Below are 20,031 nucleotides of genomic sequence, written 5' to 3' on the forward strand. Positions count from 1 at the left end.
AACATTGTTATCTAAAAACGTCAATTGAAAGTTTTGAGGACTTTATGACTGTAGTTGGAAACAAGTCGTGTTTTAATGATTAGAATCTAATCCATAATTTTTAATTTTTGTGTTAAAATATTTTTTTGTTAATTGCTTCAAATTTAAAACGTTCAGGATTTTAAATCTGTTACGTTGGCAACAATCATAGTTAACTGATTGCGAATAATGTTTTGTTGGTTTATTCCAAGCACTTTTCATTCGCAACATTTTTTCCTAGAATTTTTCTTTTTGGAGTTATAACAAGAATTTTAATGTGAAAACGTCAAGGTTTCAACGTTAAAGGTTTAGAGATTTTATGTTCTATAACTGAAAATATGGAATAGTTTAAATAAATTATTTATAGATTATATTTTAGTGATATATTAAAAATAGTTATCATTTATATTTATCTGATCTAAAGTTTTTAAGTTTAGAGTCAAAAACAATGCTGTTATTAAATGGGACAAGTTTGAAATGTTCAGAATTTTGAACCCGCTAGGTTGGTAATAAGCAAGTAAGTTAATTTATTACAAGAGTGCTTTCGCGCACACTTTTTTCTAAAGTTTTTTAAATATAAGAAATTTTATCTAAAAACGTCAATTTAGATGTTTGAGGATTTTATGGCTTATAACTGAAAAGATGAAATGGTTGTAAGGAAATAGTTTATGATTTGTGTTTTTGTGATTTGTTATGAATAATTTTTATTAACATTAATCTCATTTACAATTTATAATTTTTGAGTCAGATACTATTTTGTAATTAATTGCGCTAAAATTTAAATGTTCAGGATTTTAAACCTGCTAGATAACAATGGTTATAGTTGGATTATAATCGAGCGTGGAAAATGTTTTTGTGGTTTATTACAAACATTTTTTATTCACAACATTATTTCCTACAATTTTTGGTATTTCTTTTAATAAAAAAATGTATGTATAAATCATTTTCTACATCATTTTCATTCTTTTTTGTTAATCTGAAATGTTTAGGTACTCATTTTGTGTTAATTATTGTCTTAGATAATTTATCTTTTCCCGTATTACCTTATCTAAATTTCGGTAATTTTAAACAATTTATTCTTTAAATACTTTTAGTTTTGTATCTAACACAATTTAGTTGTATATGTTCAATTATGAATTACTACTTTTATGTATTGAAATCTGTTATTATTATTTTGTTTGCTTCTAATTCTTCAAATAAATCGTTTTTAGAATTGTTTGGACATAAGTTTTGTAATTAGTTTATTAATTATTTTGTGCTTTGTTTTTATCTGCCTTTATATCAATTTCTCAATCCCTTTTTTATAAGTCAGTTGAGCGAGGACCAACGCAGAGAAGGTGTTAGGTTAACCAACACGTTTCTGGTGTTGTAGCCAGTGTAACCAATATAAAAGCATTTGGAGGCAATAAATAGGAATTGTGCTAGGATTATTCGAAATTACTGAAGCCATTAGGAGCAATCAAGACCTATTCACAGTAATTGAGAACAATTAGGAGATCGAAAATATTATTAATTCTCCCAAAAAATGATGATCCTTTGCGATAGAGGTTTAGAAATTTCGATAAAAATCACCTAAAGAGATATTCCATAAGTTCAGATATGGTTCGTAAAAAATATGATGATTCATTTTTATAACAATAATTTAAGGTATGTAGGTATTCAATCATTCCAATCATTAATACACGTTACAAATTCTAAGAATATAATAATAAACAGTATAGAATTATTATTAGTGACAACACTGAAAGGTCTCGCGCAATATAGGCGTTTATTTTTAAATTTTACAATTCTTTCTATATATAGTAAGAACGTTTTAACATCACACTATCTTGTGTTTATAAACATTGTTTATATCCTTATGTAAAATATTTTAACTATTTTAAAATTAATAACGACATTACTCAAGTTTCCACCATTGCGATAAGAATTGCATTTTCAAATAATAATTTAATGACTGCGAGATGTCATACCGGCTATGAAGGAAGTCAAAAATGGTTTCTTTTTAAAAGAACGAAAACCTTATCAGCAGTGAATTCAAAATCAATAAGTTTTTTGTAAGTTTTGCAAATCGTATCACTTTTTTCTGATGATATGATATAGATTTTGTCAATGAAATCGGTACAATAGAAATCTTGGAAGAGTTCAAAGGTAGTCATGATGAGATAGACTTTGATAACAATGATGATGATGAAAACTTTGTGAGATAACGAAATTACAATAATATTGGCTTCTTTATTTGGATCTGAATGAAACCCATTTGCAAATTCACCAATGAGGAAGAATGAGAAGTTAGAAAAGGAAAGATTCAGAAAGACCATAATGAACGCAAGCTAATAATGTGAGTAATTCGGTCAGAAATTGGAGGAAATTGTTGATATCTGTATAATAAAGGAATATAATTTGGCAAAATAGGCGTGTGACTTCGTTAGATTGATACATTGACTGTTTTTGAATGAGCAGATGTTAGAAAACGTATTTGAATTGCAGATTGACTCATACATTGATTCACGACTCATACATAATATCAGTTATCACAAAGGCAGAAGAAATTAGACACATAACAGATACATCAGGCGTCTTCTTTTTCTTCTTCTTTATGGAAGCCATAGAGATTTCTTCTACTCATTCTATACTGCCTGCATTTCTTTTGATGCGATTGATTAGTTTTAAATTCTTTTGAAGTCGTTTTGGCCTCCTTTTGGATTTTACTTGCGTGAAAGGTGCTTCTTCAAGAGTCTTCTATGTAGGTGCACATCTTCCGTCTCGGTTCTTCTCTCGACTTTCCTTAATTCTTCTCTGATCACAAATGTTTCCAGTGATAGCTCTCAAAACCAGACGTTAGATACAGGAAATATAATCAAACAAATCATGCTTTTATAAGGAAAGTCTATGGTAAAATATCCGTTCTGATAGTTCGAATTTTCTTCTCTTTGTGGATTTAAGGTGACTAAAATAAATGTCTCATTCCCAACGGATTCTTCACCATATAAACGATTACTTCTTATGCCAAAATAAGTAATTATCAGATATATTACTCTTACAAGAGTCACAATTCCCCACGATTTAGAAATATGATCAAATTTGCTTTTTATAGAATTAAAAATGATGAACCTGAAACATTGAGTTTCCTTGCAACTTTAGTTTTGTGCACACTGACTAGACATGAATCATGTTAATCATTCCGATCTACATATTGACTCTTACTTCCTTCTCTTAAATGTGGCACATTTCACGACTTTTTAAGATTAAGGCCATCTTTGCAAGTTTGTAACTTCTTTATGTTATTGACAGCGAAGTTGCAACATGGAAAAATCTTTTTGTGCGATATACCAGAATAATAAATATTTGAAAAAATTATTGTTTTCAACATATTAATTCAATTCAATATATTAAGAGAATAATTTTGTTTTAAGTCGTTAGGAATAGAAGAAAAAGGTAAACAGTTCTAAATTCAGAAATGATTTGCTCTCATATTCTATTTTGATACGTATGTGTACAAGGTCAAATCGCTAATATGGGCGAGGCGACATCGTCAGCTGAGCAAAATGACCATTCAAGTCATTTTTTTTTAAATTAATTTATTTTTTAGTTGTATTTTGATTATAGTGAGATTGTGCAGAAAGGTGGGAATTTCATCAACCCAACCTTTTACTTTTACGTAAATATTTAAGGATAGCTAATGGTTATTGAAACTTTAGATTGAACAGCAGATAATCAGAATTAATGAACAACAAACTTTCATTCCTGCTGAATGAAAATTGAATTATTTTTTAAATCCAGCATTTAACTGATTGTATGAACAATAACAAATATGACGTGGATCCATTTAAAACTTACATCATTGAGTACAATATACGATGATATGCATATTATTAACCAGATAATTGTATCTATTTATAGAATTTACTCGAATCATCATGATTTTCATCTTTTTAAATTCAATTAATAAAATCTCTTAATAAAATTTTCATCTCTATCTTTTTTATATCATATAAATTCAAAGACTACAAACATAAACTGAAGCAGATCGAGAACGAATTATCCTTGACACGAATTTATCCTCCGCCTGAATATATTCACGTTTAACAGTTTACAAAATCCGGTTCGCCACATTTGGACAATTAGCGGTTTTAAATGATTTGGCGAATGAACCGGCAATAATATTCCAGAATATTCTGCGAGGTTTAGAAAGTACCTCGAGTTTACGGTTTTATTTTTATAATCCTCAGGTAAATAAGGTAACGACATTCAGCTATAGTATTGACGTCACGTCTGACGTCAAGAAGTCGTAATCGTTAGCGGAAACACCGTCGTCCAACTACTTTCCCCATGGATACCTGAGGCTCCGACATCCATCAGGTCAGGTATTTTAATTCCCATGTCACCACAGATCCTGTTTGACTGAAAATGTATTTTTGAATTTTAAATAACAAACCTAAGTAATTTTGTATTCCGTTTTATTGTCTTTGCGGTTTGTGAAGGCTTCTATTTCTTGTTTTTTCGTGCACCTGGGTTTTTTCTCTATGCTAATTTTTATAATATCGGATTTATATTAAATGTTTTAAAATTTTAATATTCTTTTTAAGCTAATAAACTTTGATCGACTTGATAAAAATACAAAGTAAACATTTTAATTGCAACGCTTTGTTTAAAATTTAAAAAACAAATTAGTTGGAAAATCCACACAGTATTAAAACTGAAAATTCCAAAGTCTAAATTTAAAAACATTGAGAACGTTTAATTATCTGTCCGCAAACCACACGAAGGTCAACTTAGATTCAACACAGGGTACTCTGTAGTTTCCCTAAACAACGAATAAACATCACATAAATTACGGAAATTGCTACAATCAAACATCAAGTGCATCCGAAATATGCAAATTTAAACACCCACGAGATGTTAAACAACGAAAAGGCAAAGGAAAAAGACACGAAAACATTTTTAAACAAAGAGTTTATCTAAATTTATAAATAATACAACTTGCGCCATCTATTAACGAAACCGTGAAATGAATTTTTTTAAATATTTTGCCGCCAAATTTCGTTTCCTTTCGAGAAAATATTTGCCAAATAAATTTATTTTATCTTGGATAATAACCGGAAAAATGATTCATTAAGTGTTTTTATAGAAAAAAAATTGTTTCTTTTTTGCGAGCAAATTTTAATCAATTTTTGATAACAAGGTTTATTTTGAAAGTGATAAGATTAAATACCTGGAAAGAAAGGTTGTTGAGATGATGTGTACAAAAAAAAAATTATAAATTTCGATTCTTTTTTCCCTCCAAAATAATATCTTCTTAGATTTCGTGCTGAATCACACGTTTTATATACAGATAGGCACCTAGTAAGAACACGTGTTCTCACCAGAAAGGCTATAAACCAGCTGTTTAGTCTCTGTTTTAACAACTAAACCAGAAGCTGAAAAAAGATCCACACGATTGTTTGTGTCAACATTAATTGTTTTTATTCAAAACAAATAAGATAACATTTTTAAATAAAAAACATTGGAAATGATAAAAGTGGGGTTTTCCCGCCTTCGAAATCGCGACGTAATAAAAGGTGAAAGTTTCCCCGAATCGATTACCTTAGCTGTTTCGTCATTAACAGGTATTAAGTGGCTATTGAAAAGAATCGAGATCGTTAATCCTTGCTCGATTTATTTTTACGATTTTACAAAGATTTCAATGGTAATCCTATTGTTTTCGTTCATTAAAGCATTTTTTAATACATACCCAATAATAATAAACAAATAATGATGATGAGAGGTTTCTTTTTACCAAAACTATGATTCATCAATCTATAAAAAGGAATTATTCATAGTCGCACTTTTTTTATACACGCACAAAAAACAACGTTATGAAAATAAAAAAGAAGTTACCACAAAGAAATAATAACCACAAGAAAAAGAATCGATTTGCAACAAACGTGGTTTTATGCACGTGGGTTTGAAAGATTTTCAAGTCATAAGTATAGTAAAACCACGATATAACGAACTTTGTTAGAACTGATTTTGTCTTCAGACGCACAGCTAAACCCGAATGTTTCTTGTTTTAGTGTTAGTTCTAATGCTAGTGTTAGTTTTAGTTGTTATTCAGAGTATAATTTTTCTTATTGATCTAAAACTAGACCTAACACTAAAACTAGAACTACAGTCTAGTACTACCAAACTACCAAACAAGAACTAACACTAGCATTCGAACTCACACTAGACCTAGAACTACAAACATTCAGGTTTAGTCTTGCGCCCCTTAAGACGGCTAAACCCGAATGTTACTAGTTCTAGGTTCCACTTTTAGTTCAATAAAAATATACAAGAATCTAACGCTAAGTAAAAATTAAAGGTCTAGTGTTAGTTCTAGTTTTACACTAACATTATTACTAGAACTAACACTATATCTAGAAATAGAATCATTCGGGTCTAGCCGCACGTGTCACAAGACGGCTAAACCCGAATGATTCTAGTTCTCAGTCTAGTGTTAGTTCTAGTTTTACACTAGCACTATCACTAGAACTGACACAAGACCTAAAACTAGAATCATTCGAGTTTAGCCGTCTTGAGAGACGTGCGGCTAAACCCGAATGTTGCTAGTTCTCGATCTAGTGTTAGTTCTAGTTTTAGTTCAATAAAAATATACAACATAGTAGTATCTTATGCTAACTAGCGCTACCTACCACTGCCAGTAGTTAGCTCTAGTTTTACACTAGCACTATCATTAGAACTGACACATGACCTAGAACTAGAATCATTCGGGTTTAGCCGCACGTCTCTCAAGACGGCTAAACCCGAATGATTCTAGTTCTAGTTTTACAGCACTGTCACTAGAACTAACACAAGACCTAGAACTAGAATCATTTGGGTTTAGCCGTCTTGAGAGACGTGCGGCTAAACCCGAATGATTCTAGTTCTAGGTCTAGTGTTAGTTCTAATTTTAGTTCAATAAAAATATACAACATAGTAATATCTTATGCTAACTAGCGCTACCTACCACTGCCACTAGAACTAACACAAGACCTAGAACTAGAATCATTCGGGTTTAGCCGTCTTGAGAGACGTGCGGCTAAACCCGAATGATTCTAGTTCTAGGTCTTGTGTCAGTTCTAGTGATAGTGCTAGTGTAAAACTAGAACTAACTACTGGCAGTGGTAGGTAGCGCTAGTTAGCATAAGATATTACTATGTTATATATTTTTATTGAACTAAAACTAGAACTAACACTAAACTTAGAACTACAAAATATCGGGTTTAGCCATCTTAAGAGAAGTGTGGCTAAATCCGAATGTTTTTAGTTCTAGTGTTAGTTGTAGTTTTATAATCAATTTATCGAGGTTTTAATGTATTTTGTTCATCTTATGAATCTTTAGTTTTGTTTTCGTTTAATATCACTCAAGTTATCAATTAACAGAGAGGACAGTACACAATATGAGTCATAAATGTTCGAATAGCGATAAGGTTGTTAATTTGTTGCGTAATCCAGGATAAATTTAAAATATTTCAGACGTCACTATTGACTCGGTTTGAGTCATCATTCTATTATTGAGAATAAAATCGGGTCCGTTTTTTTCTTTTAATGGTAATTAAAGAATTATTAAAATTTTTTATTAACTAAATTTTATGTAATTAATCGAATTAATAATTTTTAATTAGATATTGAATTTAACATCAAAAGAGTTTTAAGTATAATATTTTACAAATTGCATTCGGGAGCTTTACGTAGCGTAAGTTTTTGCTTTTGTAAACAAATATTACGAAAAGGCTGTTGGAATATGTCCAAAGATTCTTATACTCGTTGTTACATTTTCGTAAGTTCCATAGAAAATAATGGGTCAAAGAATTTGAAGTGAATTAAAGTCAACCTTCTGTAGGTTTTGGTTAAAAATAATAATAAAAAATAATCTTAAAATAAATCGAGTGAAGTGTTTTATGTTGTTTTTATGTTTTGACTTCTAAAATTACATTCTTATTATTCAAATAATTTTGTAATATTAGAACCGGTCTGATTACACATCGAAAAATAAATCGTTGGGCTTCAATATAAAGTTAAAATGATTTTTTTACATTTTCGTAACTTTTTTTTAGTAATCCACGAAATATAACATCTAAGTTTTTAGAATTAGAATTTTTTGATTTTAATTTAAGATATGTATATATTGCCAACAAATAAAGTCAAGGTGATTTTTTAAAGTTTTTTTCTGTTTCTAATATATTCCAATATAACGTAGTGTTGCAATGCAGGAATTTTTGTCACACGTTTTTTAGCGATGACAAAGAAATACGTTGCTTCTTATGTTTCACTTCTAAAACTTACGATAACTAACAATAGATTTACTATTTTTTGACGCGGTGCTCCACCAACATCCGTTTTTTATCAAGAAAAATTTAAATATCAAGATGGATTATATCCTGGATTCACAAAATATTGCTTGATTCCATTGCATTCAATTTCCAAGGCTCAAATCCACAAAGATATTTCATATTGATCAACAAATTAATAGAAACTTAATGTAGTACTTTTTATTTACCTGGATTTATTTTTAATGTGTGATGCTAAAAATTATGGAATTGTGATGGTAATTTCACAACAAATGTTAAATGGCAAAGTCACTATCGGAGAAAGCGTATTTGCAAAAAGACAAGGAGGGAACGACATTCGAATTGCTTGTTCTAAACGAAAATCATCAGGACATTTTTAGATCTACTCTTACATTATTAAGTGACCATAAACCTTTAATTTTTGCAACATTATTGAGGTTTTGATGTCCAATTAATCATCATTTCGAAGGAGAACATAATTAAACAGTATTAATTTCAACAAAATTATTACTAAAATTGAAACCAACCCAACTCAATTCAGAATTGCTCCTAGACTTTGAGTATGTACAATTTTTTTTTAATGAAATAACTTGGATGGACCATAATTATGAGAAAAAAAACAATTCATATAAATAAAACTATTAAGTTTCCAGATTGACAATATGAGAAGTGTTGATGAAACCGAAATTTAAGTCTTTACCAAATGTTCAAGAATTGAAACGACGTCTCTTGTAACACGTTGTTGTGACAAATCACCTACAATAACTCACCCTAAACATCTTTGCTTGTATGGGCATATCTAGGTCTGGTTGTTGGATGAAGATATTTAGACATCTTTCTTTAAATATTAAATTCGCCCAAGTGAAGTTGTGTTAAATCCAAACTAAAACACAGTTTACATATGTATAATGCGTTATCTACAATTAAATGAATAACAGCAGATCTGTTTTGGTTCAAGAGCAAAAGATGCATGATGTATGTGCAGAAAGATTCAGAACTGTTTGAAATTACAAAACTCTCGAACCAAAACAGGCCTAGTAATCTAAATTAAACCAAGGCGCATAGAAGCTTTTAGTGTGCAAATAAGTATATGAGGCAACGAAAACTGTTAAAAGCAGTGTTAATCAATACTGAAAACAGCATAACTATCAACAGAAAAAATTTATGACTAAAAGCTATGACTAATTTAACACTAGTAAGTGATATGAAAAATAAAAATAATAAACCAAAGTATAAAAGGTAAAAAAAAACTTACTGATGGAATTTTATCAGAAGATTTTGCTTGTTTTATTAAGTATATAAGTTAGTATAAGAAAGTACGTTTTTGAAACATATTTTTACCACGTTTCCTGATAACGGTGGTAAGATACTGTAACCAATATTAACAAAAATAAAGACTTATATCATTGAAAAATATAAAAAAATTGTTCTTTTTTTAATAAAAAAAAACATTAACAAAAATAAGTTTACTGTATAACTTTCTTTTGCTAAATATTGTGATACTCCACAATATTGTATATTAAAAATGCTTGCTAAGCTAATGTCAACAACATATTAATAAAGTATGTAAATCTATTCAATATCTTAATTTTGTTCGACCCCTTTCCTTGGTAAAACTTTAAATTACATTTAATATGCAATTATTCTGAATGTTAGATCTTAATGAATTTATAAAACATATTTGGTTTTACATTGTTGTTTGGGATCCGTTGATATAAAGTGCTTAAACCGTATTGTGATGGACAACCCTTTCTAATTGATTAAATACAAAATTTAAATACATAATTTGCCACTTTGCCAATCATCAAATGGTTTAGAATGAGCACAACATTATGTTGCAAGTTGTAAATGCGTACAGAAATTTTTGGGGTGGACGTTATAGGATGTATTTTATTTATTCGCAATAAGCCGAGACCTTTAAAACTAAACTGTGATTGATTTCGAACATTAATCGCAACTGACATCGTTGTCTTTCTTTATTGTATACTTAGACAGCGAATAAGATTTTGACATACGTATGATTATGGTATATTAATACAGCGGAAATATAATTTTGTCGTAAAATCGGCGAAGATAACCTTGTCATATTAAGAATTGTTAAGTTATAAAGCCGCGAATATATATGTTTACTGTTAGATTATAGTCAAGGTCGTTTGCAACCGAGACGCTGAAATTGAAACTTATAGAGATAAAAAGCAATTGAAGTTGTAAGGAATCTGAGCTTTATTTTCTTCATCGATTAGGATAAAACATATATTTACGCGATAGAAATATATATTTGATATTTAACATACATTGTAGCCGATTGTACCCTGCGGCCGAGGTGCTACATTATCTATGGTTCCATTCACTTCAACATAGCGATCTTGTAATACAATATTGTATATTACGACAGCGAAGATATATTTTTTGATGAATAGGCGCTACACATTCGAGACTTTTCAACATAACACGCTAGCGAGAGTGCTATTTATATACAGGATGCCCATTATGTATGGAATATAGTATTGTATATCTTGGTAGGTATCAACTTTATAAGAAAACACTTTGTACAAAAGTTGTTTAATATTTTATTTGCCATAATAAGACTGCATTTAATTGTTTTTAATTCAGAAAACAAATGAGGAACGAATAGTAATTAAATTGCAATTTAAAAAGGCCATTGCCTTTTTACTTTACGATGATGTAAAATTTTTGTACCCTTACATCAGAAATTTAAAAAAAAAAATTGTAAAAATTGTTTATTAATAAAAATAAATCAATAACTTTAATCTAGATATCCGATAGCCTAACGAAAGGGTACATTACCACTTAAAAAACTTCAAATGTTATTCATTGCTCATTTGTTTTCTGAAATAAAAACAATTGAACAATTGTCTTATTATGGCAAATAAAATATTAAACAACTTTTGTATAAAATGTTTTTTTTATAAAGTTAATACCTACCAAGATATATACTATATTCCATACATAATGGGCATCCTGTATAATTAAGAGATAGTTTCAGTTACAGTTTATATAACATTTCTCACGGTGAAGGTATATTATTTTCATTGTTTTGTCCGAATTATTAAAATAAAATACCTTCTTTAAGTGTACCTCTGAAACGTATATTTATTATTCAAGCTCATGTGGTTTCACCTTAAGAAATAGTTGTCATTTTTCAGGACACGTTTTATATTGTTGGTAAAAACTTATTGAAACGAATCAACAAACACATTCTCACATGAAAACACAACAAATAAAAGTAGGAGATGTGACTGAAGTACAAAACTAAATAACTCTTTCTTTAGTTTGAAAAAATTGAGCCAAAATAATAAATATATTTACACTTAGAGTTGTTTTATTTCACTTCATCTAAAATATACATTTAAATTCAATATATTCTGTGATTTTATTTGTAAATTATTTAATGTAAATATTATAAATAACTTTATGAGATATCGATCTATTCCGTGAAGCAAAAAAAGGCAATATGTTAACGAGTGTTAAAGGTGACGTGCATATTGATCATGAAATATTATTTTTTTAAGATAAATAATGTTAAACCAAAAACTTTGGTAGTTAACCTATTAAATTCTCGACTTTAAAGTGTCTCAAAAGTAATAGAGGAAAAAATAAGATACTAAATACGTCGAAATTAACATAAACATGAAATATATAAAATAATATTAATAAATAATTAGGGAAACTGGTTTTATACCATCTGTTGCTGTATCATCACATAAAAGTATCTCTTATTAAATCATATTCCCAGCTACTAATTAATGCACGCTGCTGCCATGGCATTTGAAATTGATTTTACATTATTTCTGTTTCGAATGAATTTCTTCGGATACGATGTATGTATTTCGACACAATTGCTAAATTGAGACTTTGTATATAATTATTTCTTAGGACCAATTTATAATATCAAATCATCAGTAATTTCTAATACTATAATAACTGATTTAACTAAATTAATATTCATTTTCTTTAATTATTGACATAAACCTTCTTTAGTGTCACCACAATTATTTATTATTTATGTAATTAACGTTTTTGAGAGACTAAATCTTCTGCCAGTCTGAGCAGGTGTTCCCATTACTCGTTTACCGTCTTCAATTTGGTCATATTTTGATCATCTTTATTATTATCATAGTAATTACTTGTTTCGGCAAAGAAGACATTATCAAACCAACTTTGGATCTACTCCAAATATTGCCTTTTAAGGATTTTAAGGAATTTTAGCACAACAGCCTTTTTGTAATTTTATTATAAAAGTTGCAACCAAAAATATTCCAAGAAAAAATTATATTTGATTATCATTTCATAATGCATACAAAAAGTTACAGAAATTGGTTGACAAATCACGCTGAAAAAATACCGACTTTCTGGAAATCGCTTTATAGTTGTAACAGTGAAAAATCATTCTACGTCAACTGATGATTTCTTCAGCGTTATTTCCGCATTTATAACTTCTGTAATACAGGGTGATTTATTAGCTCACCATCAAACTTTGACATATGATAGCTAATCCAATTACCAAAAAAAAAATGTTAATGAACACTTTAAAGTTTTCTGCAGCGAATTTATTAATAGTCAGTAAAATCAAACATTCAACAAAAACAAAGTTGTCATTGTAATATGTCAGTTTGATTATTACATACAAGAAGAAACTCAAAATGTACGCTTATAGCACCGAAGAGTATGGCCTTCTGCACACGGAGCTGCTCGTCATAGACGCGTATTAGACACGATTGTAAGAAGGCGTACGCTTCAGTGCATTTCACGTATTTCTAAATGAAAATCTGCAGAGACAACGCAGCGTCGCGATTTCGTCCACCAAAGGCCTTCTGCACACGGAGCTGCTCATCATAGACGCGTATTAGACACGATTGTAGGAAGACGTACGCTTCATTGCATCTCACGTGTTTTTAAATGAAAACCTGCACATGGCGACGCAGCGTCGCGATCTGGTTTGAACATGCAAGCTGCATACCGGCCGGCGTACAGCAGTGTTGGTCGCTTGGCGTAGAGGTAACGCCGTATAAATAAAATAATAAGTAAAAATGGAAGATAAAAGCGATCAAACGGTGAAATTTGTTCAGTTAATTGAAAATTATCAGTGTTTATATAATCATACATTAGCTGAACACTCTAGAAAAGATGTTACCGAAAAAGCTTGGTCTGCAATAGGTCAAAAAATGAAATGGACAGGTAATTCAAGAATTATTTCATATATTATTATATTATATGGATATTCATTTTAACATTTTATAAACAATAATTCCATTGCCATGGTAAAGCTACATTTGGTGATAAAAAATAATTAGCTAAATAGTTTCGGAGATTCTGAGGTGAGGAAGTTTCATTGATATTTATATTTTCAATATCTGACAAGTTTCTCGGATTTTGCGGATTCTTTTCTATTACAGGAACTGCGTATAATGTGCCATCTTTTTTTCTAATGAAATTGTGTAAAACGCATGTAAAACACATTGTATTATTGATATAATTGTTTCATATTTGCGGACTCGTATAAGTGTTAAAAAAATTTGAAAATTTTGAGTCATCATTCCAAAAGCACATTCTATTGTTTTTCTTCCACGACTATGTCTGTAATTGAAAATTCGCATTTTATTGTTAATATTTCTTTCGGGGTATGGCCTCATAATATTTTGTCTCAAAGGAAATGCGTTATCAGCTGCAAAATAATATGGGAATTTATTGCCACTTTCGTCGTTTGGAAGTTCTGTTAAAGATGGCAAAGTATTATTGTTCTCCAACCAACGACCAAATGTAGAAACCCGAAAGATGCCTCCATCACTATTTCGGCCAGCATATCCGCATTCTATTGTTGTGAATTTGGATATTTTTGAATGCGGATATGTTTACCGTCAATTGCTCCTAAACAGTTTGGCAACTGCCATAGTTCAAAAAATCTACTTGCTATTTGTTTCCATTTTTCTGTATTTGGTAACGACATATATGGCTCCTTCAACACATTCCATATCGCTTTTGTAGTTTGTTCTACAATACTTCCCACTGTACGTTCACCTCTTTGAAAATATAAAGATAGAGCAGTAAATGTACATCTAGTAGCTAAATATCTAAAACAAAAAAATAGTTGTATATATTATATGAAAAGCACGCTATATTTGCTCATAAACACGTGCATTTTTTATAGCGGCAGATTGTAAAGACAAATGGAAAAACATTCGGAATGGTTTTGTACGCAGCCTTAAACCACCTGCGAGTGGATCATCAGCAAAATCTAAAAAACCTTACTATTTACACGACATTATGCAGTTTGTCTTGCCATATGTAAGACCCATTCAGCATTTAGAAAAAACCGGAAACATTTCGTTGGAAGAAAGTGAAATAGTGACAGAGACCGACGAAGACAATCCTGAACCTCAATTAAGTTATACCCTGCTTGAAGAAAATAAAAACGATAACGTCACGAAATCTTCTGAAGAAAGTTCTTTTAACTTTGAAAAAAAGAAAAGAAAGAGAAGACATGTAGAGAAAAAAGATGAAATCGATCACGCTATTTTAGATTATATCAAAGAAAAGAAAAGTAATAAGACTTTAGATGACGATCGAAGGATGTTTCTTTTAAGTTTATTACCCGACATAAAGAACTTATCAGACAAAAATATGCGACAATTTAAAATTAAAACACTTGTATTGCTAGAACAACTGTTAACGCAGCAAGAGCAATCTATAGATCATTTTCAACTGCACGATAACGCACAAAGCAATCACGCTCCCTCGCCGATTAGTATTCCGTCGTCTTCAGCTTCCAGTATTTATGATACCACGGATGGATACACAATTCATAATTTGGAAAGTTTTCCTGCTTGTAGTAGTAATATAAATGACCAAAATAATTTTCTTTAAAAATTAAATATATAACTTGTATTATTGTTTTTATAATAAATAAATTACTTTACTTACCTTAGCGTTATCAAAATTCTCTCTTCTGCACTAACACATTCACGCATGTTAGTATTTTGTTTTTGAATGGTGGGACCTACAATTAACACCAGTTCTTTAAACGTATTTTTAGACATTCTGTAGAAACTTTGAAATTTAGAGTCGTCTACTGATAGCTCTTTGGCAGCAATAAATAGTCTCTTGCCGATATTTTTGCGAATATAAGGATGCACCCAAAATTTTCTCTTATATTTCTGTTTTCTCTTACGAGAAAGAAGATAATTTAACAAAAGTAGATCCTCTTCATCACTTGACATATTGGCAAGTACTGAATAAAATACGTTTTAAGATCGGTTTGTTTGCGGATCTTTAGGCGTATAAGAAGCGTCGCTGCATGACGCTTTTAAGTGTCTTATTAGACGAAATCGCTACGCCGCGTCGTTATTTGCATTTTTTCATTTAAAAATACGTGAGATGCACTGTAGCGTACGCCTTCCTACAATTGCATCTAATACGCGTCTATGACGAGCAGCTCCGTGTGCAGAAGGCCTATGTTGATATAATTTTCGTGTATGGTTTTTGCAATATCGAGAAAGATTTCCATACCGACATTTGCTATATTATCCAGTTTTTAGCGATTCTTTCAGAAGACTTCGACGTAATCCTACTCCAGCAAAAGCTATTCGACCGCATGCAGTTGATGTAGAGGACGAAGAAGCTGTAATTAATGCTGTCATTGATAATCGAAGAATAGCACACAACATACATGTAAGTCAAAATTTTGCATGGCGCGTATTGAACCTAGAAGTCCTTCATACGTATAGTAAACAGAATGTTCAAGCTCTACAGCCAGGAGATAATCTGCAACGGTTAGCATTTTGTGAATAGTTATTGCAGCAACATGCCCAAAATAACGACTTCATTTCAAATGTTCTCTGGACAGATGAATTATGTTTCACATGAGATGGTATACATAATTACCATAATGAACATATCTGGGCATTACAAAATCCGCATGCGATTAGAGCAAGGAAATTTCAAGAACGTTTCAGTATTAACGTTTGGGGTGGAATATTTAACAACAATTTACTAGGTTTGCATGCACTTGATGGACGTTTGAACACTGTAAATTATAGATTTTTTTGAACAATACACTTTTTGATTGCCCACCTAGATCCCCCGACCTTAATCCATTGGATTTCTACTTATGTGGTCAAATGAAACAAGTTGTGTATCAAGTGGAAATTAACACACGAGAACAGTTATTAAACAGAATACAAATGACTTCTAGTGAAATAAGGAATTAACCAGGCATTTTAATTCGTCTGAAGAACTCTTTAATTCGTCGTTTGGAAGCATGTATTCTAGCAGAAGGAGGCTATTTTGAATAATATTTGTAATATTTATGTGTTTAAAAAAGTTAATTATGATATAAACATTAAAACTTTAAAGTGTTATAATTTCATTCATTAACATTTTTTTTTGGTAATTGGATTAACTATCATATGTCAAAATTTGATGGTGAGCTAATAAATCACCCTGTATATACAAAGTAAGAAAGTTATTTCAAAGATCGGTGTGTATAAGATTTAAAATTATCGCTGAACTATCGACATATCACGACGTAGAGAAGTTAAAAACTTTAAAACTCAAATCACCTCAAAATTATCAGATATTTAAGAAAAGAATTTTCTTTTCGAATTTAATTGCGCAGATGATTATAAAAAAAATAAGTTTGATAACTTTTAATCTTACTTTGTGCGTGCAAATCTGTTTTTCTAGAAGAGAATAGAAACATCTTGAAGTTTATTTAGACGGTGTACACTTCGTTTATATTTTTAACATTTTTCTAAACACATATGCCTATAGAAAAACACCTCTTGAAATCTTTATTGCATTTATCTACTCTGCTTTTGAGCCTCATATCATATCAAACATAAACAAATTCTTTAACTATATTAAAATACCTAGAAAATTCTTCCAAACTACTTTTTAAAACTACAACTAACACTAAACCTATAAAGTTTCGGATTTAGCCGTGAGTCTTCAGGCGAATTTTCTGTATTTTTTGAGATTTTACTGTATTTTTGTTTCTCTTTCTTAGCAGGTATCAAGGAGATGGAGTCACCAGTTAAATATAATGATAATTTAAATATATCAATAATTAATTTTTAATTGTGAATTCAAGGAACCGATGACATTTACGAGAAAAACTTATTTAATTTTCGTAGATTGGAATAATAAAATTTAACAACCGTATTTCTCCCAAAACATAAAAAAAAGATAACACAAAAAACGTCGACGTAAATCGCTTTAGAAATTTTCAACGATAACACTGAAACGTTTTTTAGAAAGTCATTCAGTTCTATTGTTCTAGTCTCCACGTATGTTGATAATATTTAAAAAAGGTAATCTGTACAACAATTTTGTAGCAGAAAGTGTTAGAAAAAATGTGAGATAAAGGTTATAAAAAAAATAATTTAAAGCTTGGAGTAAAAAAAAATTTTTTTGTGATTTAATTAAATATAGTTGAACTCTCGGTTGGACGTCAGCTGTCGGTGGACCAATTTACAAAACGCAGCCGTGAGCATTTAAAATGTCAATAGTTTAATTGACCGCATCCTGCACATAAGTCTTAATATTCTTTGAGGGCGCGAATAATTTTTATTAATTCCACTATAATTTTTTAAAGCTTACCATTTTTTGTTGTTCAATAGAATCGCAATGGGCTCCGTAAAAGGTGTCCTGTAGATGATGAGAATCTTCCAGCCCGAAATTGAGAAAAGGCACTAACTGAGACATATGGGAGCCGTTACTTGGAAAAATAACTAATCCCAACTATGTACCGATAAAATACTTTTTCAGTCTATAAAGTTCCTTAAATTTTTTTTTAAACACGTGCTCGCAACGCGGACTGCGACTAACAACTGGTTACAAGAGCGATTGCGAATAAGTTTATAAACTTACAAGGCCGTCCCTCGGTCTCCGCGTCTCACTCCCACTACTGTAAAGCTAGTAATCGTCAACGATCCGCTTTTTCACTCTTATGACGTCGAACGAATGGACTTAAGGTGGGGTTACTACAAACGTCAGGAAAAAACTCGTTCTACGAATACCAAACTAAACCACCTGAACGGAACCGAACCGTTTTTCTCTAAGTGTCCGAATCGGAAATATCCATTTTTAGAACAATATCAAGAATCGAATAACAAAAAAAAAATTGAGTCTTGGCTAATTTTAAGCTATTTTTGAACCAATCGAGTTTAACGTATGTAGGTAATATGCAATACATCGTGTAAGTTTGGAAACGATCTGATAAGGTATGAAATTCGCGAAATAGATAAAAACGAACGTGAAGCGAGTTTTGTTATTTTTTTTTTATTTGGCCAGAGTAAATAAAGGGGAATGGATACCATCTGAAATTTTATCTGGAAATGTTTGCATTTTTTTGGTTCCTGGTATTTTCGGAAATAGTTGCTCTAATTATTTCAAGACCGTACGTTTATGTAATAAACGGCAAAATGACCTGAATTTCTGTAAAAATCTGTATTGAGGAAATGATGTTTCTGTAAATCGTGGGGCATAATTTTAATCACAAATACTCAGTGTTGTTAAATACCCGGGTATTTATTTTCAAGGGTAAATTTCCTGGATATATACCTGGGGGTATTTACCCAAGATGGGTATTTAGAGGTATTTATAAAATTTAATTTAAATTGAGTTGATGGCAGTTTGGCAAGCACTTCAAGAATGCAGAGTCGATTATCGATATACCAAACTTATTTATAACATCTACAAGAATACTACAATGACGGTAAAATTGCATTAAAGTACTGAAGAGAGTAAAAGTAGTAAAATATTGATTGTGAGTGAAACAAGGCGAGACACTGTTGAACCCAAATTGTTCATCACAGTCGTCAGAATGCATTTAAACAACTGGATTGTACCCAAAAAGACATAAACATTGATTGCAAATGCTTAAGTAATTTGCGCTACGGGGACGATATAGTTCTTATATCGGATATCCTTGGAGAGATTAAACTAATTCTGAACGACTTAAAGGAGGTGTGTGAAAGAGTCGGGTTAAATATCAACGAGGAGAAATCAAAATTTATGATAAATCTTGTTTCCAACTCTAACATCAACCAATAATGAGATTGAGAGGGTTGACAGTTATGTATATCTTGGCTATCAGGTTCGTTTATCGAGAGATAATCAAACAAGCGAACTAAACAGAAGGATCACACTCGTATGGACAGCCTACAGGAAACTTAGAGACATCTTCAAGAGAAAAGGCTTTCAATCAATGCGTTTTCGGTTATGACATAAGGCTCCGAATCTTTAACATTAACGGTAGCCACTGCCAGGAGGGTCCAAGATAGCGCAAAGATAAATGGAGAGGTCGATCCTGGGTCTAACTCTGAGGGACTACATACGAAATGAAGACCTATGAAGAAGAAGTGGCGTAAATGATGTGGTCAACATTATGACAAAGCTTATGTGGAACTGGGCGGGTCATGTCGCGCAAATGAAGAATGAGCAGTGGACAAAAAGATTGCTTGAGTGGAGACCGCAAGCGAACAGACGAAGTAGACATCAAAAGAATGACCAACAATTGGATTCAGACAGCACAGAATACAATCGAATGAAATAGAATAGGGGAGGTCTATGTCCAATATTGGACGCAGAGGTTGCTTGATGACAATAATCATAATAACTTGATCTAATCTAAATTACGACAGATTCGTCTAATGATAATACGTCTTTGATTGTTGACAATTCC

The 20,031-nt window shown here is 30.9% G+C and overlaps 2 protein-coding genes across 3 annotated transcripts in view; one reads left to right on the forward strand and one right to left on the reverse strand.

Moving 5' to 3' along the window:
* LOC111429390 (transcription factor kayak) overlaps positions 1–20,031 on the reverse strand; it is a 123,882-nt gene that overhangs the window by 39,308 nt on the left and 64,543 nt on the right. The window contains exon 1 of one of the 2 annotated variants that reach the window (XM_023065290.2): positions 17,946–18,181. The exons of the other annotated variant lie outside the window; for it this stretch is intronic. Within the exon in view, the coding sequence (XP_022921058.1) occupies positions 17,946–18,050 (105 nt within the window). The 5' untranslated portion in view covers positions 18,051–18,181. Of the gene's footprint in view, positions 1–17,945; positions 18,182–20,031 lie in introns of those variants that run through there. 2 annotated transcript variants of the gene reach the window in all.
* Positions 13,316–15,269, forward strand: LOC139430767 (uncharacterized). Its single transcript, XM_071198044.1, has 2 exons — positions 13,316–13,526; positions 14,497–15,269. The coding sequence occupies exons 1-2, from the start codon at positions 13,379–13,381 to the stop codon at positions 15,210–15,212; spliced, it is 864 nt and encodes a 287-aa protein (XP_071054145.1). The 5' UTR covers positions 13,316–13,378; the 3' UTR covers positions 15,213–15,269.

The sequence above is a fragment of the Onthophagus taurus genome, chromosome 7 (genome assembly GCF_036711975.1).
Source record: "Onthophagus taurus isolate NC chromosome 7, IU_Otau_3.0, whole genome shotgun sequence".
In the NCBI taxonomy this organism is placed as follows: Eukaryota; Metazoa; Arthropoda; class Insecta; order Coleoptera; family Scarabaeidae; genus Onthophagus; species Onthophagus taurus.

Coding starts and splice junctions, on each gene's coding strand:
- LOC139430767 (XM_071198044.1), top strand. CDS start 13,379: ATGGAAGATAAAAGCGATCAAACGGTGAAATTTGTTCAGTTAATTGAA. Junction 13,527..14,496: donor TCAAAAAATGAAATGGACAG/GTAATTCAAGAA, acceptor CATTTTTTATAG/CGGCAGATTGTAAAGACAAA.